The 27,996-nt window shown below is 38.6% G+C and overlaps 1 protein-coding gene across 1 annotated transcript in view; it reads left to right on the top strand.

Moving 5' to 3' along the window:
- The window catches only part of otogl (otogelin-like), a 198,108-nt gene that overhangs the window by 114,021 nt on the left and 56,091 nt on the right, over positions 1-27,996 (top strand). The window contains exons 32-36 of the mRNA XM_048607915.1: positions 6,039-6,317; positions 13,549-13,666; positions 20,313-20,392; positions 21,400-22,262; positions 25,229-25,322. Of these exons, the coding sequence (XP_048463872.1) occupies positions 6,039-6,317; positions 13,549-13,666; positions 20,313-20,392; positions 21,400-22,262; positions 25,229-25,322 (1,434 nt within the window). The remainder of the gene's footprint in view (positions 1-6,038; positions 6,318-13,548; positions 13,667-20,312; positions 20,393-21,399; positions 22,263-25,228; positions 25,323-27,996) is intronic.

The raw sequence follows: 27,996 nt of genomic DNA on the forward strand, positions 1-27,996 counted from the left end.
TCATCAGTTTTGAATAGATGTTTTTACAGCATAACACCCCATTGCCTGCAAACATTCCTGTCCTCTAAATGCAACTAATTAAACCACTCACCATTAATGTAATGATAACGTTTTCATTTCAACCTTCATTGATTTTTATCTTATGAGTTCTCTTAGAAGCAATGGTTTATGTCGTCCTATGATATATCTGACTGCAATCTTTCAGTGGCTCATGCAAGTGACTTCAGTTCAGGTAGGGGCCTTAAATGCTTATAACTGAGTGCATCATAGTTACATGTGATGCTGTCTTCATCAGATCTGTACCTATACGTTGGATAATTACCAAGAGCATTTTCTCACTTGTTAACTGAAGGAAGCTGAAGTACACTTACCTGAAACTAGATAACTCAGTGAAAGCAAAAGATGGGAAATCCTTAGTTGGCAGTATGGGTCAAAGCAAAGGAACAAATGCCAGCTCACAGTTAGGCTTCAGTCCTTATTTAAATTTGTTTCATTGGCTGATAATATCATCATGCCTCCTCAAGCAGCTGAGTAATTAATGATGCTGAACATTAGGCTGCTTACCTTCTTAGCAGTGGCTCCTTACTTGGGGGTTGATAGAGGATGGAATGGATTTGAAACACAGTGGGGGTGCAAACTTAAATGGCCACCATAGAATTCCAAGCTGTGTAGTGTTAGCATCTGTTTTTCTCATTCATAAACAACTTTACAGAAGAGTCTCACAGCAGACATTGTACCTTCCAAAAGTAAACAAATTGGCGGCCTAATACCGATTTTAAGCAGCCGTCTGGAATGCTTGCAAAGCCACCTGCACCAACGTGATTGCATTGTTATGTGAAATTGGACATTTCTGCCCTTGCCCACAACCTGGAGAATTCACTCAATAAGGACCGATTTCTATCCTAAAGAATGAAACCTGTATACTCTTGGTCAGTACAGAAATGACACACTAATTGGGTCAGTCTAGTTTTGTCACATCATGGCTATCATTACTTAATCAATGAGAGAATGTTTGTTAGTTTAAGTCGATTGTCCCTCCATTTTAGTAAGTTCAGAGCATCTGGAATTTCAGCATTTTGAATCTACTGATGAGAAAAATTGCTTATATTTACATTTCTTGTTTTTCATTTCTTTGTTAATATGTTCCACTATATATTACATCATATGCTGGCAAGGAAATATAAAACCAAGCTTTCAAACACTAATACTTATGTGGTCTTCCATTTATTCTGTCAATTCATACAAGAGACTTTTCAATTGGAAAATGTATCAAGCAATTATGAATAAATTATTTTTGTGTTTTAAGTATAGCACAAGTGAAGGAATTCAATTTAAAAATAAATTTGTGACAAACAGTAATTTTTGGAAATGTTTAAATAATGCTACTCTGGCATATTTGTAAGTTATGCCTCTTACTGTTATGTTTAACAATATAACCAGATATGATAGTCAAAATAGAAAAATAAAATAATTGTCATCATCTCAGAATCTGAGTCATAAATTTGATTTCTGTAACATAATCCTGAATAATACTAAGAGCAGAAATAAGAAGGAAGTGATTTAAGCTGAGATCAATGTGATAAATTACTGTCATAAAAAAAACTTTAGTGAAATGTTTATGAAGATTTTCAGGATCATCCATGCAATCTTTTCTCAGCAGCTGTTGGTAATTTATCTTTGTCAGGTATTGAGGATAGGATGAGAAATTGAAATGCATTTATAGTGTCTGAGAGAGCTTGTGTGATGCTTTGTTGCTTTCAGTGATTCAAGTCAGATAAAACTGTTTTGCAGTGTCACCTATTCTAATCAACAAGGGTGATTTTAATATTACTTTTCCAAATCAAACAATTCTTTATGATGAACCTATTATACTCCTTGTGCATTGATCAGTGTGTGTCTGTCTAAAACCTGATATAACATGGGTGTAGCAAGATCTACTTTAGGTACCCTCAACTGGAATCAAACATACCCAGTACAGTTACAGAACACCAAGACCCCAGATCAATATATAGAATCCCTACAGTTTGGAAACAGGCCCTTTGGCCCAACAAGTCCACACTGACCCTCAGAGCATCCCACCCAATCCTGTCTCCTATAACCCACCTAATCTACACATCCCTGTACTCTATGGGCAATTTAGCATGGCTAATCCACCTAACCTGCACATCTTTGGACTGTGGGAGGAAACCAGAGCACCTGGAGGGAACCCACGCAGATACGGGGAGAATGTGCAAACTCCACATGGACTGTCGCCCGAGGGTGGAATGAAATCCAGGTCCCTGGCGCTGTGAGGTAACAGTGCTAACCACTGAGCCACCATGCCACCCCTTCTTATACTCTCATATTGTTTTAGTATTAATCTCAAAAACCCATTATTGCAAGTAAGTTTTTTTGTTCCAATTTCCAAATCAGCTAGCCTAATGAATGAAGTTTATATATCTGAAAGCATTTAGAGAACCTTAAAGAGCATCTTAAGACTGAAGAGATAACATCATCCCTGTTCATCATTGAAGCATTAAATTAAGACACAACTAGTCATTATTGTCATTGGATGTGCTAGTTCTGTGGCATGTCATAGCTGTAGGTGTCCTTGTACGTGATTGGTTCTTTGCTGAACTTAGTAATGCCTTATTGTGAATATAGGTAGATCTGTCAGGTCCTGAAGAAATGATTGATGGCATATTGGCCCATGCAGTCAATCAGAATGTACTAACTATTGATCAATTTGGCACACATTGCCACTATTGGTATGCACGTAGCATACGAACTGTGACTCTGGTACATCTGATGAAAGCTCCCAATATTATGATTTCTTAAACATTCACATTGGAAGAACAGCCTCTGTATGTATCATTTGCAAAAGTGAAGCACGTTCTCCTCATTCCAATCTAGGGACTAGTCTCTATTGACAGGAGGGCTTCGATCACCTCTCTTGCAGCAAGATAATCTTCACATTCCAAATACTTGAGATATAGGAACTTTTGTTGGCAAATAATTGATGGCAAGATGGTGCTAGGGGTCAAAATAACTTAGCTATTAGAAAGATTCATGAAAATCTTAAATGTCAATTGCTTCTAGCAGGAAATAAAAACAAGAAAGATGCATAAAGATGGAGTTTAATTTGGATAAATGTGAGGTATTGCACTTTGGTAAAACAATCAAGGACAGTACTTGTTCAATTAAAAGTAAGGCCTTGGGTAGTGCTGAAGAACAGAGATGTTCAGGTCCATAATTCTTTGAAGTTTGTGTCATAAATAGACAGGGTGGTTAAGAAGGTGTTTATCATTCTTGCCTTCATTGCTCAGACCTTTGACTATAGGAGTTGTGACATTATGTTAAGGGTGTACTGGATGTTGGTGAGGTGTCTTCTAGAGTATTGTGTCCAGTTCTGGTTGCCCTGTTATAGGAACAATAATATTAAGTTGGAGAGGATTCAGAAGAGTTTTACCAGGATGTTGCCAGGAATGGAGGGTTTGAGTTAAGGGGAGAGGCTGGATAGGCTGGGATCTTTCTCATGGAGTGTAGGAAGTTGAGGGGTGACCTTATGGAGATTTATAAAATCGTGAAGGGTGCAGATAATGTGGGTGACTGGTGTCTTTTCCCTAGGGTGGGGGAGATTTCAAAACTAGGAGGCATATTCTTAAGGTGAGAGGAGAAAGTTTTAAAGAAGGCATGAGGGGCAATTTTTTTTAACACAGAGAGTAGTTTGTCTGTAGAATGAACTTTCAGGGGAAATAGTGGATGTGGTACAGTTACAACATCTAGCAGATATTTGGATAAGTGCTTGAATAAGAAATGTTTGGAGGGATATGGGCCAAGCGCAGGTAGGTGGGACTAGTTTAGTTTGGTATTATGGTCAGCATGGACTTGTTGGACTGAAAAGTCTGTTTCTGTGCTGTATTATTCTATGACTCACTGAATTACTGTTGCCTTAACTTTGTGATGTCCCTTCCATGATCTTTGATATCCTTATTGTTAGCAATCCCAGATGTCTTCATCATGTGATGTGATTTATGTCAGATATCCTGCAAATCAGAAAGGCTAAAAATGGCATCAAAGATTGCCAAGTCTCCAAATTAACATCTAAATAAAGTGCTTGCTGGTTTGACCCAAGTGTCTACCCATATCTGCTGCTGCCCATCACACTCTGTGAAAGTGGTGGCATTCCAGTAAGACATTTTGCAGCTGTCTGGCTCACTGTGTAGCAAAAGACAATGAGCAATGGAAAATCCAGGCCACTTGGTGAGGCTGCTAGTTTTCGTATTGTTGTGTAAAGTAACAAGCCCTCATGGGAGATGAGCCAAATACATTTTTCTTTGGAATCTTTGAAGGTAATAGATGAAGGAGAAAGACATACAACAGCAGGATGGGAAGGCTTCTATAAAGTATAAACACTGCATAGACCAGTTGGTATTATATTGGTTTTGTTTTATAGATTTGATGTAACCCTATGTAAATTGTGTGGGGTTTATTATATTCAGTGTTTTAGCATGTTGTACTTGTGGCACAGTGGTACTGTTCCTATCTCTGATTCAGGAGGTCTAGGTTCAAGTCCCACCTGCAGCAGAGGTCCGAACAGGCTGTTTAGAAAATATAATCACACAACAGATCCGGTCAAAATGAGATATTTTATTTTACTTAAGCCAGGCCTTTAAAGATGGTGTGGTTTCCCTTCTTTTCACCTGAGGAGTCAGTGGTGAATGCAATGCAACTGATAATGTCTGCTCCACAGCCAGTTAATGCTCCAAGGAGCTCTCTAGTTCCAGAACAACCAAAGTTTCAGAGACAGGGCTGGGTCCTGACACTAAGTGTCAAGAGTCCATAACCGTGTAAGTGTCAGAATGCCAGGACAGGGAAGGGAAGTAAACATTAGGGTTGTGTGGCTAGGGTGGTGTGTGGATGTTGGTAGACAGGCCAGAATGGGGAAAGATTATCCACAGGGGACGGACCTGCAGGAGGAAGTGTGACCAATGTTGGAAGACTGTTGATGGAGGCCCCCTACCCCTTCTCTCAGGTATGAGCAGCGTCCCTTTCTGGGAACCCTCCATGCTTGACTTTCTCCTAAAAATTAAGGTGGGGCCTGAAACAGCCCTTCAGTAGTCATTGCTTGGTCACTTAAAGGTCTCAATTAGGGCAAAAGCAATTGGATGGGCTGGCGTTATTTCAAAGTGAATGGAGTATAAAAATAGGGGGATCTTGTGAAAACTATACAAGGCACTGGTCAGATCACAGTTAGAATCCTATAAACAGTTTCGATCCCCTTATTGAGTGAAAGAGATACTGCTTTTGGATGTAGTCCTGAGAAGGTTCACAAGGTTGATTCTGAATATGGAATGAGTTTGTAATGAGGACAAGTTAGGTTGCTTGAGCCTAAAATCATTGGCATTTAGAAGAGTGAGAAGACAGCTATTGAAACACACAATATTCTTATGCAACTTCACAGGGTAAATGCAGAAAGTTTGCCTCCCTTTGTAGGAGACTCCAAGACTCCAGGACCGAGGCCATCATCTCAGAGTAAGGGATCACACATTTATGACAAAGATGTGGAATTTCTTTCTTTGAGATGATAGTGAATCTGTGAAATTTTGTTAATCACACAGAGTTATTGAGGCTGGGGTATTAATTGTAATTAAGGCTGAGATGGATTTTTAATCATTAAGGGGTTCAAGCATTATGGAGATAAGGCAGGAAAGTAGAGCAAGGATTATTGGATCAGCCATGATCTCATTGAATGCCATAGCAGACTCAATGGGCTGAATGACCTACTTCTGCTCTTACATCTCATGGCTTAGGTCTTTCTTGTGCCAATGTAAGATTGTGGAGAGGTTGGGGCAGGTGGCAGCCCAGTGGAAAGGTGACCGAGGGCTCTGAATACATGTGCAACTATAATACTGAATTCTTAATCACACTTTTAACACAAAATATATTTACATTTATATTCATGGGCAACATTTTATGTAGTGCATTAAACATTTCCCTAATAATTTTACAGTTGAAGTAAGCCATGAATTGATTTATACCTTGTTATAATTTTACAGAATTCCCTGTTGTTTCGCTTGAGTCTGCTGAAAGACCCAATTACTTCATACATGTTGGTGAAGATGACAATCTTCGCTTAGAGAAATGGGAAGACAATCAACGTTTCCATAAGGATGCTTCATTTATCCATCACAAAAGCAACTGGATCTCAGGCTATAGTACATTTGAACTCTACAGCAGGAAGGGCTATTTTATCACTCTGACACCATCAGCTGTGAAAACAGCCCAGTATGATTATTCTGAATCATTTAAACTTTCAAGCAGCTTTAGAATTGAAGGTAAGAGACCAAAGGTGTATTTGATTCACTGCATCTGAACAAAAACACTTGCAAGATTTTAAAGAAATAGCCATGTCTATGGAAGACATTCTGAAGATTTTTTTAACAGGGTTTTGCATCCTTGGAGCCATGTGTTTACAGAGGACCCTAGAGAATATTCCTGGGGATTGGGACCATATGTGGGCCCTGAACCTGATGGTATCTAAGGTTTACCAGGCTGTGAGATTGTCCCAGAGCTAACCAAGGTAAGGGCTGCTTTGGAAGGTCCATCCACTTAGAAATGACAGGCAGGCTGCATAGGTAGTGGACAAATAAGAGCACCTGAGGTTTTAAACTGCCCCAAATAGAGAGATGGGCACTGCCAATGTCAGTAGGTGTTTCCCTTCACAAGATGGTCTGTGACTGCGTAAGTAAGGCATGGCACCTGCATGTTTGGTGAAAGGTGGGGTGATCTTACTGGCCTCCTGCTGCCTCCAGGCTGGGCTTCAGGCAGAACCAGGCAGATCCTAGCAACATCACCAATTTTCCCTTGAGTGGGCACTTTTAGGTGTGGTCTTGATATGGGATAAAATTCATTAAGACCGAGGGCTTGATGGTTGAGTGTAAAGTGACTTTGGTGTTTTCTATATCCGTGTATAAATGACACCCATTTATGTGACCGTTTAAGCCCACGTACCTATTTGCATCAAGCTTCCAGCTGTGTGTAAGCACAAATGCTAAGGGAATCCCCAGTTTTGTGGTTTATTGAAACGTAGAAGAGACATTAACAATCAGTAGATATTACGTACAATTTTTGAACAAATTTAGCAATGTATATTGTACGGCCAGTTTCACTAGGCTTTACCAATTCATAGTATTTCAAGGCAACACAAAAAATAATTCTTATATAGTACAGACCTGAGTATTGCTGTTATATTAACAACCACTTTAAGACTATCAATATCACAATATAACTTAATAAAAACCGAAAGAACTGCATATGCCGCAATTCAGGATCAAAAACAGAAGTTGCTGGAAAAGCTTAGCAGGTCTGGCAGCATCTATGAAGAAAAAAATCAGAGCTAATGTTTCGGGTTCGGTGACCCTTCCTCAAAACATAGCTTGATCACAAAATAGCTTGCTGACTCTTGCTAAAGCTACATAATGTCAGTAGCAGCCTGCAGACCAAAAACATGTTTAAGTATTGTGTCCCTTTTGAATTAATCAGTAGTTTCCAGATAAATTTTTCATGATAACACCTTGATCCATCCCTTTTCTCTGATTGCTCCTGTTTGGAATTTGGCATTCCTGCTTTTGCCCTGAAGAGTGCAAGACCAAACCTTTCAACACCATATCACTTTTTCTCAGCAATACTCAACGATTTATGCAATTATGCCATAACAAAAATTCAGCTAAAAACATCCATCTTTTCTACAGGCCAGAATTCTGAGTTCAAAGATTTGTGTCAATCAGTGTTTGATGAATTGTTTGGCCACAGAAATATCAAAACAGAGTCTAATTCTTGCTGGGTGACTGCACTTGCAAACTTTACAGCAGTTATTAATAGATTGTGATCAGAAACTGGAGGAGGAAGACTGAAACCAATTGTAGCGACTCCCACTGTTGCATAGTTGATATCAGCTAACTTGGCATTGATCAGCGATACAACCTTAAACTCTCTTGACTGCCCATCTCAGTATCACAACAAATTACATATTTAAGTACTGAGGCAGTTCTTGAATGTCACAAGATAAAAATATGAATGAATAAGCATATGCTACTGACAGAAAATACTTCATTTATTAGATTAAAATTTAACATTCAATATGTAGAGTTAATTTAACTGTAATTAACTGTTGATTAGTGCTGTTGGCTATAGAGAAATCATACCAAATGTACCTTAAGCAATTTCTAACAAAATATGTGAATTTTATCTGGAAAAGTACTTGTGAAATGTGTAATGATATATTTTTAGTGACTACAGAAGTTGAAAAATAAAATCCTCCAACTCATTGTAGGCTATTAATGTTCATTATATTAACTTTTCATCTTTAAAAATATCAATAAACATTTTTACTTAATACAGTACTATATTCCAAATCTGTGCACTGGTATGTGTTTAGTATTGTAGTGTTACTGCTAGTTGATTGCTTTGATCAGCACTTCCAGAGCATCCTGCAAAGTTCCTGTTTAATTTTTCTTATTGAATTGAAGTCTATTATTTTCATCAAATCTTTGTCTGTTTTAAATGCCAAAAGAGAGTACCACATTTTTTTTTTAAATTTCACATTCTTTAGCATTTGTTTGTAAGTTGATCCAGCCTTCAGCATATTACTTGCTAACTTATAATTTACATGTTGCAAAAATAGATTTCAGGTGAGAGACAGAAAATTGCATGAATTAGTTGTCATTAGGACTTAACAATGGCAAAGGTTAAAGTCCCAGATCATGACATTTCTTTTCCGTGACCTTGGATGCCATAGACATTCCTAACATTCTGATCTATATATATGTTTTGAAGGGAGAGGAACCTGTATGTTTTAATTGTTGTTTACCAAAAAAAACCAAAACTAATGTACATGCCATTTCAACTGATGTCTCTGAGTATTCTTGTCAATGTATGACCTCTTCAAATGGCAATTACTTTCCATTTCCTGGGAATGGAGAGGTTGTTACCCTTGTTCTCCTTTGACCAACTTATAGTATTAGAATTTAATCCGACATGAAGTGTAATAAACACTGTAAAGCAATTACTGGCATTAGCATCTAGTAATTAGATATTGCCATATAAAATAATGTGTTTCCTTATTGTGAAAATTTAATTGGGCAATGGAGTGTGTGCATTTTCAATGGCAACTAAATAATCCTGAAGTGTTGGAATGTAATAGGAGATGCATTACGTGCCAGAGATATTGTGCTGAAACTAAAACTGGTAAAACAGAGCCAACCGAAAACTGTTGGAACAATGCTCTCTTCAAGGCCATTTTGCTGCATAGATTTAGCCCTTGAATTTTACTCATGACCCTCTGCATATAAAGAGTCAGCTAATACTCTAAAGGGGAAAAGGTTGTGCTGTTCACGGAAGTTGCCTGTAACCATATCTTCTCACTGGCACAGCTGTCTACATAGTTGGATAAGGGAAATATATCACTGTCCCTGATTCAGAAAGTGCAAAATTTACCACTAATAAAATCAAGTAACGCTGGTAGTTTGGTTTACTGAACAATTTTATTTTGTTATCTTCTGAGCTTTTGCTATTTGCGCAATGTTGCATTTCCAAAATGATCAAAAAGTACGTTTCAGTGAAATGCACTTACTCATCTGTAGAACAGATTAGAATGAGGACAGATAATTAACCAGGCAGTTGATATTGTGCAATTCACTTGGGTTTCTAATCTTAAGAAGATTTTAAAAAAAACTTCTATTTATGAAGGCAAGAATACTTTAGAATAAGATTTCATATGTGTGCTTTTAATTGGTACCATAATGCAGTTCATATATGGAGAAGAGGCATTAACTTTAACCAATATTGATCACACATTAGATTCAAAGATTATGCATGAACTCCTGAGTATTGTAACAACTGTGTGGCAACAGAAGTACTAATGGCAGTTTCCAAAGTATCACATTACCTCTACTCTTGCCCTTTTGCTGTTCATAGTGTGTTACTGGCAATAAAAAATGTTCTTGAGGTCACCTGCAGACAGATTTAATTCCTGACTTCAACAGCTGAAGGAACAAATGCATTTAGGTCCTTCAGTCTTTTTTTTCATGTATGTCATATTAAATCTTTTATTGAAGCAACATTTTTCATTAGACTGAAAATTGTGAATTCAGATTTTCTTGTTTATTTTGATATTGTTAACACACCTAGAGCACTACATTACATATGAAGGAGCTGAGGAAGTAATTGGAGCAGTCTTGCTCATAGATATAACAACCAGGCATACAATGAGATTATATAAGTCCATAGATGGCGCGCTAAAAAGGAAGGAGGATATGAAGAGTGTGCCCATTGCATTTCCACTGCAATTTTACTAACAGAGCGAAGGGCAGCAGCTTGTTTATCCACTGACCAGAGGTGGGCATCCACTGAAGCTAATTAAAGGGGCTAATTCAAGCCATTGTCCCAGGTGTAAAGCATTTTGCCAGCAGTGGAGCATCCCTCTGCCACTTAGGGAGGTCACCAGCTGCACGGAAGCAATCTCCCAACAGTTTCCTGTGTTGAGATTGGGGCTCAGTAATGATCATATTCAGAGGGTTGTGGTCCAACGAGGGGAGGTCTCCAGTGGCAAGATTGTTACTGTGTACCTGGATGATTCCCAAACATTTCACTTTGCATCAAATAAGGCCACCCTTCAGGACTAGCAAGTCTGCAAAAACTTTGCTGAGACAGAAAAGCTGCCAATACTCGGATGGTATTGGCCACATGAAGAGCTAGCCTGCCATCCTTAACTGGATGACATGCCTGGTGATAGCCTCTTAACTGGGGACTGCTGGGAAGAGGAAACATCTTTTCACACTCACCCCATCAAGGGGATTCAGGATCACAAACACTTCAACAAGTCACCCCTCACTCTTCTAAATTCCAATGGAAACAGCTCCAGCATGCCCAACGCACTCATTTTATGCATCATTCTAGTGAATCTCTTCTGGACTGGCTCCTAACATATTTACCTCCCTCTTTAGACAAGGAGACTAAAACTGCACATAGTTTTGAGATATGGTCTTGTTAATCCCCTGTATAACTGATGCATAACATCCTTACTTTTGAGGTAAATTTTTCTTCTAATAAAGGATATCTTCCCATCGATTTTCTTGGTGATGTGCTGCATCTGCGTACTAACGTTTTGTGATTCATCCACAAAAATACCTAGATCCCTCTGCACCTCAGAATTTTGTAGTTGTTTTCTGTTTAAATAAGACTTTCTTTTTCAATCTTCCTATCAAAGTGAACAACCACATGTTCTTCCACATTATATATACTGCATGAGCCAAATTTTTGCCCAGTCACTAAACCTGTCTATCCTTCTGCAACCTCCTTATGTCTTCACAGCATACTGTTCTACCTATCTTTGTGATATCTGCCAGTTTGACTATAGAACCTTCACTTGTAATTTTTAAGTCATTAATGTAAGTTGTAAAAAGTTGAGACCCCTACCCAAGTCCCCATGGGGCTCCAATCATTACATCAAACAGTCAAAAGATGTATTGATGCAAGCTATGTTTTTTCCCAGTTAGCCAATCTTCTCTCCATGCTAATATGTTAACCCCCAACCCATGTACTTTTATTTTCAGCAATAACTTTTGATAGGACACCTTATAAATACCTTTTGAAAATCCAAGTGCATTATGTCTACAGGCTCCCTTTATCTACAACAAATAACTCCTCCAAAGAATTCTAATAAATTAGGTAAACATGAATTCCCTTTGACAAAATCATTCTGACCCCTCCCAATTATTTTGAGATTTTTTTAATTACCCAGCAATAATCTCTTTAATGATTGATTCTAAGCACACATGAATTCCCAATTAATGCCCACCACTTATTCAATTACACGGGTAATGCATTTATTGACTTCCTCTGTGATGATACCTTTGTTTTTTATGACACATACCTAACCAATTGTAATTTTAGAAGTCAGGCAATGTTTCCTGTTCCCATTTACACAGTTTTATTCCTAGAACCTCCAAAATCCATCCTTGGGCCTCTTGTTTTCTTTGTTTACATACTTGTTGGGTAATATTACCTTCTTATTTATACCCTCTCTTCCCCACTTCCCAGTCTTTTAAAACCACATCTAATGAAGATTTTAATCAATCTGACTTAATACCTTCTCCTTTAGCTTATCATTCATTTTGTTTTAGTTTTATTGATTCTCTGAAACACTTTGGGATTTCTTACAACTTAAGGCACATTATGGGTTGAACTTACTGGTTGCAGAAGTGGCCCAATACATGGGGGAGTTGCGATGGGAGCAGCCCTGTTCCAGACATCTTTGGAAGTTCGATTTTGCTTCCTTGGCATCTCTCTGCCATCAGGCATCAGCCTTCCGTTGGGAATTCTGTTGCTTCAAGGAGTAGTAACCACTGCTTGAACCTTGATTCAGACCAACCATTATGGAAGAATGCACAGAATTTGTGGGGTTTATCTGGGCCAGTCAGGCAGAACACAGCAAGGGTGGGAAGGGGAGGCATTGTTGTTGGGGGGAAGGGAGGAGTTCTCATCAATGGGACCAGCTCTTGTCTCTGGTGAAGCCTCACATCCCCAAACCCACAGGGAGGCCACCAGCTTTTAAAAGCCAGCCTGCTCATATGGCATACGGCCCGCTCACCACTGGTAGAATATTAATGGTGAAGGGATAGGTGGAATTTTCCACTTTGATGCCTTTTCCTGCAGGTAGGAAGATGGTCCTTGACTTTTTCTGCACTGATTTGTTTTTTGCAGCATTCTAGGGAGATGAAGGGCATTATTCCCCCCACCTTTTCCTCCAATTATAGAGTGCCCCTCCAACACCCACACACACTACTTTACAGCCTATTCCCAATTAAGGATAGGGTTAAATTCTGCCCTATAATTGTAATTTGTTATACTTGGTGAACTTGTGAACCTGGCAGTTGTATTCATTTTTGACGTCCAACTTAGAGGACATTCTTCAACCAAGGTGAGCTCTCTCACTCTTTCTGAATTACATTGTAGTCCCCAGATTAGACACTTGGCTGTAAATATGTTTTTGAAGGAGTCCTTCCTATCAACCCACTAGCCTCAGGAGTCCATATGCTGTCCTTAATTAAATGGTTGGCATGTCTGACACTGATTGGATATAATGAGATGTCAGGTTCTGAATATCCATTAAAAATTCAGGTCCCTGGATGCTTAGGAGATAGGACCTTTGAGAAATCTAGTGAGTAACATAATTATACCATCGTATTTCTTTTAAAACATAAGACCATGCATGAGGAAAGATAAAACGACCACCTTCCGACTCAATCCTACTTGTTGCTTATCAGGCACAGAACTGGTTTTTCTTTATATTACTCAATACACCACCCTGTCTGCTGCTTTCAAATCTCTGTTCCAGATTACTAGGGTATTTCCAGTGACTGCATTTTAACAAAGCATGAGAGAAAAGTATATTATTTTCCAGCAATTTATTTTGCATGAAGTAAAAAGTCATTGGGTAGCTTCTTAGATTTTTAAAATATTAAACAAAACCAGGTTTATGCAATATATTTTATCATTTTCTTTCAGAAAGCAGCATGGTTATACCATACAGAATAACGTGTGAATATAGATATGAGGCCTGCGCCAGTCCTTGCGTCAAAACATGCAGTGACCCTCATGCAATAGCCTGCAAGTTTTTGTCACCGTAAGTGTCTGTGGATTTCATACATGTAAAAAAAGTAGGAGTTAATAATTTTTATTTGTTCTTACATAATTGAATATAATATAAAACACAGCCTTTATTTTGTTTATTGATATATTTATATCTGCAGGTTATTTTGAAAACATAACCTGTATTCCATGATCCATGTTTCAATAATCAGAGTAACAGAGAGCATCCTTTATGAGCAGGATTGTGACTCCCACATGTTATGATACTTCTTGGTGTCAAGGCAGGGGCCATCACAAATGGAATGGAGAGAGAAGGGGAGGATTCAACCATTGTGGCCCAAATTGGGATCAACAACAGAGGAACAACAGGGAGTCCTGCTTTAGGTAGTTCTAGGACTCTGAATTAAAGAACTGGAAACCAAGGATTGTAATCTCTGGATTATTACCCAAGCCATGCAGAAATTGTCATTAGGATAAACAGATTAAGGAGGTGGCCACCCATGACTGAACGGAGTGTGGGAAAGTGGGGTTCCATTTCATGAAAAGCTGGTTAGCAGTATGTGACCTGTACCATTGGGATAGGTTCTACCCGAACCTGGTAAGTAAGGTAGCCTGAAGGACTTTAAAAGGTAGTCATGATGTGAAGGTGCTGGTATTGGACTGGGTGGACAAAGTCAGAATTTATACAGTATCAGGTTATAGTCCAATGGGTTTAGTCAAAATCACAAACTTTCGCAGGACTGCTCCTTTGTCAAGTGAAGTGGAAGGAAGCGCACAGGCACAGAACTCATAGGCAGAGAGATAATTCCAGGTAATTAAGAGTGTCAAAAGATAGTACAAAAATGGTATGAGTGGAGTGTCAGCAGGCTGAATAACAACTTTTTGCAGGTGATCAAAAATGTCAAACGGTGTGAGTAAAGTGTCAACAGCTGAATAGCAAGTGAAAGGATGAAGTATGATCCGATTAATTAAGGCAGAGAGAGATAATTTTTTTAAAAATCAAAAATAAGATGGTGTTAGAGACAAACCAAATGGCTGGAATAACATGATAGGTATAAGACTCGTATGCTGGGTATCTAACCAAAGTTACAAGTGATCCAAAACTGTACAAACTAATAAAGGTGGAGAGATCATAACAAGTTATCAAGGTGATGGTGTCAAAACAGAATAGTAAGGAAGACTTTACAAACACATAACACTGATTACTTGTTACTTTGGTTATACCTAGCATGTTATTTGTTATCACACAGGTGTGTCTGACAGTTATGATCACCTGCAAAGTCAGCCTATTGACACTCCACTCACACCATTTGTACTATCTTTTGACACTCTTAATTACTTGGAATTATCTTACAGTTATCTATCCACCTATAAATTCTGTGCCTGCATGCTTCCCTCCACTTCACCTGACAATGGAGCAGCGCTCAAAAAGCTTGTGATTTCAGATGAACCCCCATTGGTGTAGTGTGACTTATGACTTTTAAAGGTGTGATGAGGAATGTGGGAAAGGGTGGTGCAAAACATAGTTCTAAAAAGAAAGGGCAGAGTCCTCCTTATTTTCAAAGATGTACTGTGTCCTGCCACTCCTCTAACTCCGTAAACCATTCTAGACCAACAAACCTAACCTGTCTAGTCCTGTTAGAACTTTATAGGTTTCTATGAGATCATGCCTCATTCTTCTAAAATCCAGCAAATACAATCCTAGCCACTCAATCTCTCCTCATATGTCAGTCCTGCCAGCCCAGGAATCAATTTGGAATTTTAATGGACCTCTAATTCTAGCCCAATGAGCATCTGCACCATTGGCAGCCGTGCCTTCACCTGCCAAAGCCTCAAACTCTGCAATTCCCTCCATAATCTTTATCGCCCCTCTACCTCTTTTTCATTGTTTAAGACACTTCTTGAAACCAATGTCTTTGACCAAGCTTTTAATCATCTGTTCTTGTATTTCCTGATGTGGCTTGGTGTTGAATTTTGTTTGGTAACGCTCCTGTGAAATGCACTGGGGAATTTTTACTGTATTGAAATGCTGTACAAAAACACGAATTGTTTCAGGCCCAATAGTACAGTACAGTAAAATAGATGAAAGATATAAAGTAATTAAAACAATAGAGAGAAACATATGAGTAAAACATTAGAGGAGAAAGGCAGGGTAGGATGTGTGGCCCAAATAATTGTGCTTTATACAGAGAAATTCACCTTGGGGCCAATAACATTGTAGCAACTACCACAACATGTTGCAGGATGGTGATCAAGTGGAAATCAAATAATCAGATAATAAACTTACAGGAGAGATGTGGAATATGGTAGGCGTAGAGTAGTCTTGCTGGGAGATGTGGAAAGGAAATTTTGTTTGGGTGTGGAGAAGGGACTTCATATGCGAATTACAACACATTCATTTTTTTTTGGCCAGAATTCTTCCCTCTGCATTTCTTAACCTGTATCATTTTTACTTGACATTTTTGCAGGTTGGGAATGCTTTCTGTACAAAACATGTATCCACTCATTTAATAGGGCTATGAAAATCACATTCCAGAAGTCCTACTCTTTTCATTGGTACCTCTGTTTTTTTGCAACTGAACAAAACTATGTCTCTTCTGTTGGGTCACAAAGAAATTCACCAGGATAGGAGGAATAAAGCATAGAAAATTTCCATTTTGTTTTTGCCATTTTGCCATTTTGTTTAAACTACCAAACGCTGCCTGATAGCAAATTGCATGTCTGGCCGGGATGAGGTCATGGAAGTAGATTCCCTTAAAGCAACACCCAGTACTTCTGAATATCAGCACAAAGAAGCCCTCTGCCTTTAAGATCAGCCTCAGTATTAAGAGAAGTACTTTTAAAATGAGCAATCTAGAATGATAGCAGTCCCATCACACCTGCTGTATACAAAGGCACAAGTAGAGTAGCAGCAGCAAAGGCAAGTTGAAATGTTGCGCTTGCCATATACTTGGCTGTAAGACAGAGGAGTACCATGATTGCCAAGTACTTGCAAGAAGGAGATGTAGAATACTGAGGAACTGCCCACCTAAAAGGCTGTTTGAGAGCAGGGTAATCTATCTCAAAATGCCTGAGATACAATGTTGGATTAGGATGTGTTTATCCTGACAGGTGGTGAGTGGACTTTGCATCCTTGCCTGAGAAGACTCCGGCCAAGGGGAAATCAGAGGAATTATGCTCCTGGTGACCTCGAGGTGACCATGAGCCTCAATTTCTTCATGATTGGTTCTCTCCAAAGCTTTGCATGTGACCTCTGTGAGATCTCACAGTCCAAAGCTCAGAGGCACATCCAGCGGTTAACAAATACCCTTTTCTGCCAGAGTGGGCTACTTCATCTCTTTCAACACAGATGTTGCCACCCAGACATAGAGGTGACTCATTTCAAAGATACCTCCATAACATCGTTGTCTGCATGTTTGTGGCAATAGAGCAACCCACTGAATGCTGTGAGGCAAATCAACCACAAGAACTGTCACTCCAGGAACATGGAACCCCTCTGTGATCACCACAAAAGATTTTTATTTGTCTGCATCGGCTTCACTACCTTTCTAGTTGGGAAGTTGTGCGTCATCATGCAAGGCATTGGTGAGACCACATCTGGAGTACTGTGTACAGTTCTGGTCACCATGTTTGAGGAAGGATATCAATTCATTGGAACAACTGAGAGAGATTTTATCAGACTAATATCTGGAATGTCTTATGAGGAAAGGTTGGACAGGTTAGGTCTGTATCTGCTGGATATAAAAGAGTGAGAGGTGACTTAGCTGAAGCATACAAGATCCCGAGAGGTGTGATAATCTAGATGTGGAGAGGATATTTTCTCATATGGGAGAATTTAGAAGTGGAGGTTACTGTTTAAAAGTAAGGAGTCTCCAATTTAAAATTGACATGAGGCCAAATGTTTCCTCACAGAGGACATTGAGTTTCTGCCTGAAAAGACGGTGGTAGAGGATTATTTGTGTGTTTTAGGGCAAAAGTGAATAATTTGTTGCTAAATGGGGTGGGTGACGTGAACAGGTTAACAACAGTAGGCATTAGAATGTGAACTTGTGGCTACAATAAAATCAGCCATTGTTGAATGGCATAGTAGGTTCAAGGGGTTGAATAACCTTCTTCTACTCCTTTATTTTATGTTTCTATTAATGCTCGGACTTGGCGCAATGTTTTCAACTCTTTGCCACTTCTACATAGTGCTCCCTTGTTCCCACAGAGGAAGTGGAGGCAGGCTCATGTCTCTGACTTTATGACTGTCAAGGTTGTGGAAGTTGGCCTTGTACTGGAACTCCCCTCATTAGAACATGACTAGCAGATGGAGCTCCTGTTTGTTGTGCTAAGGAATCAGAAGGTCCACCAGCTCCCACATGGTGCAGTTACAACAAATCACCTGGCCAGGCATCTCTGTTTTAATTGCTTAATTCTTAATTTGGTTTTCAAAAAATATTTTGTACTGGTCTTTTAGTTTGTAATCAGTAAATATTTCCCCAATTTGCCTTCAATTTGGAAGTAACTTATAATGGATAGTCAAATTAGTGGCTATCACCAATCAATGAACTTACAGTTTACCTGTAATGGCACTCTTTCGTGCTGGGACCCTGATCTTAAACTTCAATTTAAACTGTTAAAAAAAACCTTACAGACTATGAGTCAAAAAAGCAAACGAAAAGCACATCTTTCCCTTTGCACCAAATCCCCATGTGCCTTCATATTTCCTGAAATGTATACTCGCTCAGGCTGTGTCTCACTCCGGATGTGATCCCTCCTTCCTGACCGTGCAAACCTTCCTCTCTTCAAGTCCTTGTTTTGCTTGGGCCTTTCCAATTTCTGAGTAGTGAGCCAGGATTATCTGTTTATACTGATCTTTGTTACCTTACCAGTAGATGGCTCACTACCCATGGAGCTATTGATCTAGCAGACTAGCGAAAGCCAGAGGAGCATTCATAGTCTAGTCTAAATGAAGAAATGGATCCACTGTATTGCTGTATATTTGAATGTAAATCTGATTGTCCAACATTCTCCTGATTAATTATAAATATTAGTTTAAAGTAATCATATCATAATCATATCACTAAATATCATCAAGACAAATGTGGGGTGTTCTGAGAGAACAAGGTGTAGAGCTGGATGAACACAGCAGTTCCTACTATCTCTGTTCTGAGAGAACTCTGTTGTAGCTCTGTCTATGGCTTGTGCTCCTCCCATAAACTCAAGCCTGCATGGCTGTCCCTTCATAGATTCTATGCACTCTGTTTGGTCGGGCGTTGGCTGTTGGTACTACAGTCAGAACAGCTCAACTATCTTGCTAGACATACATTTATACTGAATACAGCTCTCCAGTACAGTATAATTTGGCATGGACAATGTATTATTGGGGGTGAATTGAGCTTTTCACATGATCAATTGACCATTTGTTATTAATTGCATATTAGTTACAAATGATGGTTGGGTTTTGATTTTGGCATTTGCCACCCTAGTCACCCTTAGTCCAAAAACATACCCAATGGGGAATTGTAATATCCAGCTCATTGTCTCTCTGTCAGATTTCTCTGCTGTCAGATCTGCAGAATCCAGCACTTTCATCTTTTTATTTTAAGCTAAGTATTGAATTTTTCATCTTATTTTTTCATGTTAATAAATAAGAATAATAATTAATTGAGTCTTTACATTAGGAGTGGAGGATAGCACAGGTTGTTAGGGAATCAGGGCGATGCATGACTTCAGTGTGAATTTCCAGTCTTATCATTGCTTACATGCGAAGTTATTGAGCTGAAATAAAGCAGTGTGTTATAACTGGAGAAAATACCTTCCTTGGGTCAGATTGAAATCTGAGAGTTGTGTTTTTCTGAACCAAACCCACCAATCTCCAGCTTTAACTGAGTTTGGAAGGAGGGCAAGAAATCAACCATAACCAAGGACGCAGTCTGAAATTTTAAAATAAGATGATGATGAGACCGCATACCTCAATGTTATTCTGGTGTTAACATCAACTGTTATCTTTCATGCAGGCACTTGATTGATTTAGAAGTTGCATGCCTTCACCTTTACTTCCTGGATATATGCAACTGTTTGAGGCTCATCCTCAAATCAAGTGCCTGTCTATGACCTTCTCAGTGAGGCTTCCAGTCCCACCATGAAGCCTCTGATTCCCTAGATCCAATCTCTGAGCTCCATCAGACCTATTGCTGATGCATTTGACACCTTTAGGATTGCAAACGAGATCTCCAAACTGGCACAGCAAGCCAGGTTGTCTTCCCTCCTCCCCATTAAATCCCCCTCCAATTACCTCCCCAGTTCAATTGGTCACTTTTTCTCCATTCCTCTCATTCCCTAGTGGTCAAATCTCCCAATTACCTTACAACTGAATTACCTCTCAATTCCCTTTCCACATCCCATCCAATCCTGATGGACCCAATCTGCATCTGGAACCAGTCACTGACTGGGAATCCCAGATTGTGGACATCCCCTACACCTTTCTGGTCAACCTGCTTTCTGTGGGTCAAGGAATGCAAAAAAGCCTTCCAAAGATATCCCCCCCACAGTGGAAGAGAAGATCACCCGGTAATTGGAGGACGCTTATAAACAGGTTACCCAGCTGCAGACTCAGCCAGAGTTGCTGCATGGTTTATAGCTACTATATAAACTGCAGATAGAACATAAAGAGCTATTCTGTTTTTTTCATGCAGGGTCGAAGGATGTTTAGTACATTGCCCAAAGAACATGCTTCTTGATGAAGCCACCCACAGATGTGTTCACCTGGAGGACTGTAAGTGTCTCAGTTTGTTTACTTTCATGGTTTTGCGCACTTTGTTTTATGTTATGACGTTGAGACACAAAAGATCCAGAGAAGAACAGCAATAATTTAGCACTTCTAGATCAGTTAATTTTAATTCAACATTAGTGCCCTGAAAATTTTAGGCTGACGTTGCCCTCCACATTCACAGTGCCTTTGATTTGAGTACAGATTACTAAACTAGTCGTTACTTTTTTCTTCTATTGTTATACTAAGGATAATAATCAGCAAAATAAATTTGGAAATATCAAATAATGAAGATGAAGTCAAATCAAATTAACTATGTTTTGAAAACTTAATACTGTCCTGTGAATATATTATGACACACTAATTTACGGAGTTCAGCAAAAAGTGATTACATCCAAAAGGACACATTTAGTCAGAAACAAAAACAGAAATTGCTGGGGATCAGTTCTGAAGAAGGGTCACTGGACCCAACACGTTAACTCTGTTTTCTCTCCACAGATGCTGCCAGACCTGCTACATTTTCCAGCAATTTCTATTTTTGTTTCTAATTTCCAGCATCTGTGGTTCTTTGTTTTTTTTTTGACGCATTTAGTGAGTCAGCCTAAGAGAATGTTCTCAAGAGTTTTTGACTGGTTTATGGGAAATAACTGTAGTATGTAACCTAAAGGCAAAATACAAAATCTGAATCAAATGCAGAGAATGATGGAGAAAATCAGCAGGTCTGGTAGAATCTGTGGAGAGAGAAACAGAGTTAATGTTTTGAGTCCTGTATGATTTCTTCATAACAGAGTAATACCTGACTCAATGTTTCTCTCTTCACAGGTGCTGCCAAACATGTTAAGTTTCTCCAGCATTCTCAGTTATTGTTATTGTACTTAGCTTCTTGTTTTAATGATGTGTTAAAGGAAACATGTCAATTTCAATAGAAGCAACGGAAAAAGACAATGTTCATGGGTTGAGCTTGAAGAATTTGCATCTGTGAATGATATATTAATTGTTTAATTTTTTAACAGGCATTAATGTCACTGCAACAGATTTGCCTTTTCTATTGCCAACTACAACATCTGCTACGACAGAGAGAACATACAGTTCACCCACAACGTTATTGTCTTCAACAGTAGGACAGACAACAACTGCCATTACAGACCAATATACAAGTATATCAACTCCACTGACAACAGTTCCAGTCACAACGACATCCCCTGTAACCATTTCTACATCAGCTTATACAACATCTTCTACATCTACAGAACCTTCACTTCTAAGTTCCACAACGACTACCTCAACTTCTGTTGAGAGTTCCAGAACAACAAGTACTACAGCAGCAGTTACAAGTCAATCTAGAACTCCCATTCATACTATGGAAAAAATACTGTCTTCCACTTTAAGTAGTACTTTTTTAACCACTACTCCTCGCACCATATCTGATGGGATTAGTTTCTCAGCACATGGTACAGCATCTGCATCTCAGCCAGCAATATCAGCAACTCAATACAGTACAAAAATCACAACACTGCAACCAACAACTGTGGGGAAGACTGAAATATCTACAGAAGAGGTCACCAGGCGCTCTGTTACACCACTTACGACAACCAGTGCTACATTGCCTCCAGAGTTAAGTGTCGGAACTGGGGCAGCACAAAGCATGCAATCAACAGCAGTGATTTCCCCAGTTACTGTCTCATCTACACATGCTGAGGAGAAAACTATATCAGAAGCATCCTCCGTGCCACAGACTTCTCCATCTAATCTGACGTCACCTACTTCAGCAGCTACAATGAGTTTACAACCAGAAACTGCAGTTTCATTTGGTATCTCAACTGCACCCTCTTATTCTCAAACTGCAGCTCCATCAGTGACACCACCACAATGCATAGTAGGAGCAATTTAACCTTTTTATTCCTCCTTTTAACAGAATGTGCAAAACGGCATATAAAAATTCTAGATTTCTGTAAATACTGAAATTGAAAAAAAATGGTTGAGCTTGTAATTTCATGTTAGAAGCTCAATAATAGGTTATGTAGTTTGACCTATTCTCTTCTACACTTACTAAGAAAACAAGCTTTATGTTTTCACCTGTCACTGTTTCCTTTATTATTCCACTCTGCCCCTTGACTCATGCTCCTCCAAACTACTTATCCATCATTAAACTTCTTGTTTTATGATCAAGAAGATCATTGAATATCCAAGGTTATGACTGTTTTTGACTTCTGCAATGGAGAATATTTCCCTGTCAATTTTCAGCTAGCTTAACTCAGGTGCTCCAGCAATGCATGATACTCCACCTAATAGCCTGAATGGAAGCAGATCACTTAATCAGGCAGGCAAATTTGAAGTCAGTCTGTGATATTTTAGTTAGAAAGCCCAGATCCCAAATGCTGCTATTTGGAAGGTTCCAATCTAATGTTTCTCTTGGAAGAGAGATAGCTGCACTAATTGAGGTAACTGATGAAGTAAAGTTCTAACTTGAATAATGTAATAAATTGCTACAAATAGAAACGTATGTCATTTATTTATTCAAAAGCATCAACCTTGTTTTGTAACTATCTTAAGCGGAGACTTTCTTATTTGATGGTTTTGGATGTAATTCAAAATATACAATTCAGATCATCAGTTTTATCCATTCATTCAGGAGGTAGAAAAACTTAAATCAATGCAATGAATGAGACTGGGAATTTAATCAAGAATAACAGTGTTCTGACCAGAACTAAATGAATATCACTGGACCTCCCACCCTTAGGGAAATTATTGATTGAGGTGAATTTTGATGACCTTGACTTTTGATGTCAATGATTCCGATGTAAATTATACAACCTTAATGCAAACAATATCATAATATATTCTTTTTTTGGGCAAAAACATACTAATTACAATGAACAGTTAGAAAACACTAATGTGGGATTTTTTATTTGAAGATATGACTATTTACGAATAAAGTTCACAGGAGCTAAGTCTAGGACATCTTACTCCAAACACCGCTGCTTCAGACTGCTAAAATAGTCATGGGGCTAATGCATGATATTCTGTTTAATTCGTTGATCAATGACAGTAGTTTAAGATATGCATAAAGGTACACGTCATGATAACAACATCCAACATCCTTGTACTGCAGTCGCTTAATGGCAACAATCTCATTTGTGTGTTTTTCTTAATAAAAAATTATCATGTTTCTCAGAAGTCTAACTGCTACCTTTTATCTACAGTCTATCTTTGCTTGTTAACATTCTTTGTCTCATGATTCTGATCTCAGCTAGAAATTTCCTATCTTCTCAACTAAAGGCATCTCCAAATGCCTCTTTTATTCATTAAAGCTTTCTTGAAACATACTTTTTCTCCTAAATAACCCTTAGTTGAAGTCTAGGTGACAGAAGAGGGATCCCAATTCTTCCATTGCTGTCTGTCCAGAGAAAGATATCTGGGTAACAAGTTGAAAATTTAGTCCTTACTTCAAAACCAACTTTACATCTAACCTTGGATTTTTATGAAGTCATGAAGATTCCAGGATTATAGTATAATTGCTACTTGACTGCTTCTACAACCTATTATTGTCACAATTTGAGAGGGCTGTAATTCAACGTTTGATTGACAGTTGCAAGAGTTTGTTATAGGTTTATGTGACTTTCGATGTGCAGTTATGAATTCAAATTTTTTTTTTATAAAGGATTAAGAACGCTAGAGAATTTAAATGTATTGAATGGACTTTAATGGATGAGTATTTATTCATGTAGTAAAGTCTGTAATGTATACTTTGAACTTTATTTTGTTTCATCTCAGCAAGGTTTGTGATGCCTGCCCATAGTGGATACGGAGTGAGTTGGCAAGTAGGGTGTGAGGGGATTTGGTAGCCCCTGTAGTTACCTCAGACCTACATCCTGAGGTTGTGGGCCCATACCCACAGAATGGAGATTCCACCATTCATAACCTATTTTCCTGAGATGCATTGGTAAGACAGGAAACTTCCTGATTCTGCCTACCTGCCTCAGGAATGAAAATCCAAGCTCTTCTCACTATTGTCTATGATGTGAAGGTGCCAGTGTTGGACTGGGTGGATAAAGTCAAAAATCATACAACACCAGGTTATAGTCCAACAGGTTTATTTGAAAGCTTTAGGAGTGCAGTGAAAGCTTGTGATTTCAAATGAACCTGTTGGACTATAACCTGGTGTCATGTGATTTTTGACGCAAAGGTCTACTTTACATCTTGTGTAAATAATATAAAATGCAGAACCTAAGTGGAGGTTTTGTGATGTTCCTGCTTTTGCTGTGATGTTGTGTTAATCTTTTCAAAATGTATTTTTTACTTTACTGACAATTTAGGCCTATTTTTCTAGATGGACCTTGATTCACTGCTACCTATGACCATGCCAAGAATAAACTCCTGCAGTTTTTGTAGTAATAGACTCAGGTGTCCTCAGATGTAGAATGTTGCCCTGCTTTAACATGATTAGATCTTTAGTTAAACAAATGCATTGAATGAAAGATGTAATTAAATGTGGAACAACATTCTCTTTCTCATTTTACAATTATGTCTCTATTTAATTTAGCAATAAGTCACATAAGGTCTTAGCTTTCTCTTGATCACTGGCATAAATGCAATTGTTATTTTATATGTTTCTTTTAATGGTTCTATTGCTTCCTTAAAGCAGCAAAGCTTTGGAGCAAAATACCACAGCAATGTCACAAATACTGCTGATTGTATTTAGAACGAAATATCAAATTTTTGCAAGTTTTTTTAACAACAGAAAATAATCTCATCAACATGAGTAAATCTGCAGAATTGATGCATACTTACATTTTATATATCTTTTGATACATATTTTTTATTTGAAATTATTTCTTCTAGTGTCCTTTTAATATAACACAGCCAAGTTGTGGCTTTCTTGGAATGCCTATCCAAATAAACAATGACAGGTGTTGTCCACAGTGGGAGTGTCCCTGTGAGTATTGGTTTCATTTTAATGCTGTACTCTGTTATATGAACAGTTAATATGGTTATTCTTCACATTAAATAAAAATGTTATACAGAATAAAGCAGAAAAGTGTAATTACACAAATTGGATACAAAACTAATAAGTACATTTGTTCCTAATATTGTTTTCACTTGTGTGTTCCACTTGAAATCTTTTTAGAATGCAGAATATTTGATTCTGTTTTGTTCTTTTCTCTGCCTTGTTTCTTTTCCCCCAACTCTTACCACTTCCTTCTGTTCAATTTCCAATTCATTCTGTCTCAAGCATGTACCTATTTTTGTATTATTTAAAACAACAGTCTGGTCTTTTTAGATTTCAATGAGTACACATTTTGATCTTGGCATAATACTGAGCTCTTCTTCCCTTACTTTTGTCTCCACACCCATTTCTTTGGGTAGGAGTTTTTTTGCTGCACAGTGGACCCTTTCTCATATTTGCAGATTTCCCAGCTACACCCTTACGCAGTCTGTTACTCTCTCTATATAAGATCAGAATATAAGAACATAAGAAATAAGAACAAGATTAGGCCCATTGGTCCTTCGAATCTGTTCCTCCATTGAACAAATCTTATGGATATTCTGCCTCAAATCCATCCTCTGACATTATTCCCATATTACTTAATTCCCCTGCTCCTGAAAGTATCTGACAGCCTTTATCTTGAATATATTCAAACCGATCATTGATAAGCCTCTGCAATTGAAAATTCCAAAGATTAACAACCCTTTGACTTAAGAACTTTCTGTTCAACTCATTCGAGTCTATAGCTGTATGAATTTGCAGCATTTCATTATCACTGATCCAATCCTAACATTCCCATTAAATAATAAGGGTGCTGCTCTTCTTGTTTGGCAAACTTGTATTTATGTTCCAAAAGCTGAACCCCAATGGCCGGGCTATAAAGCATTAAGCCTTCATTTCTAAGACTGACATGTATATCATTTCCGGGAATCCTCCTGCTGTAGCTACTATGTTCGTAGTCTATCAATCCTGTACAGTTCCCTTCTACCTCCTCCCCAAGATCCATGCATTAGACTGCCCCAGTAGTCACATCATTTCAGATTGTTCCTCACGTAAGGAACTGATAAAGTCCTGTCTCAACACTATTTTTCCTCCCCTTGTCCAGACCTATCCTGACTACAAAACCGATGCTTCCAACATGTCCACAAATTTAAGTGTTTCCAAATTCTTGGCCTAACCATCTACCTTTCACTGGAGACATCCAATCTTCTGATGTGCCCCTTTCAATCATCAGGCTGCATGAGGCTTCTTGCTTCTTCCTTTCCCATAGCCAGTCTGTATCCGCCACGAACTCCATTATCAGGCTGAGCCTGTTCTTAAAACATGTTGCCATGGGAACATGTATAGGCCCAAGCCATGCATGCATTTTCATGGGATATTTGGAATATTCATTGTTCCTGCCTTCTCAGGCTTTTGCCTTTACTCCTTTCCCTTATACATTGATGTCTATATCAATACTTCTTCCTGCTCTCACTCTGAATTGGAACATGCAAACAATTTCCAATTCTTATCCTTGTGTTCACATGATCTATCTCTGCCATTTTCCTTTTGTTCCTCAGCCTTGCTGTTTCCTTTTCTGGAGTTAGGCCATCAATCAACATTTACTATAAACTCACTGACACCCACAGCTATCTTGACTATGTTGCCTATTCCACCTACTAGATGCAATGCAGCAATGTGCTATGGCTCCCTCAGCACCATCTCTTACCTGTGAACTCCTATATGTTGATGCTGTCCTAGACAAAATATGTCTCCCAATGGAAGGAAATGTCCAAAATGATTTTGTATATTATTTTGTTTCTGTACAAAGTATCATATATTGGGAAGATTTCTTCTGGCTAATTTTCATTATGAAGTACAGATCTGAAAATAATTATTATTTTCTTGTTTAATATCAGGCAGTCTGTAAATGGGCAACTTTTTAAGTAAAAAATTCAATGGTATTCATTATTAAGAATGAAGTATTTGGAAATTTGTGCCCCATTTGGTTATAGTGTCTCCATCTTTGAATACATTTAAAGTTAGGATAAACAAAGTTTTGGTCTCTTAATGAGTTAAGGGGTAGGGGGAGCAGGCAGAAAGCTGGAATCAAAACCCACAGTCAGCTATGACCTTATTAAATGCTATAGCCCACTCAATGGGCCATGTGGTCTACCAGTGCTGCTATTTCTTGTGTTCTTTTGTAGGAAGAGTTCACGCTAACCTTTATATGCAAGAGGCTTAAAAACAATATTTGTCAATACATTCCAGTGCAAATTTCCCTCTAGGGCTGCCTGTTGAACTGCACCTGACAGAGGATAGATACCATGAATTTTCTGCTCTGGCTTCACTTCTGCTTCCATGTGCTGACCTTCCATCTACCTGGGCACCTGCTGAAAAGAAAAGCAGTAAACAAAAAGTGCAGCTGTGAGACCTGGAAGTTACCTCTTGGCCAACAGAATCATAGGATTCTGGCTGATGTCTAAGAGTCCTGAAACCTTATGCTAACCCTTCGCCGGAAGTGATGTAGCACAAGGGTTTGATTTTTGCCTTCTTTTCAATCTCCAATCTTCTGCCACAAGTGATCCAGAGGATCTGACCCCAGCCAAAATATTTGGCTCTTTCAGCCATCCCATGTTTGGAG

Source organism: Rhincodon typus, chromosome 18 (genome assembly GCF_021869965.1).
Source record: "Rhincodon typus isolate 14 chromosome 18, sRhiTyp1.1, whole genome shotgun sequence".
Classification (NCBI taxonomy): Eukaryota; Metazoa; Chordata; class Chondrichthyes; order Orectolobiformes; family Rhincodontidae; genus Rhincodon; species Rhincodon typus.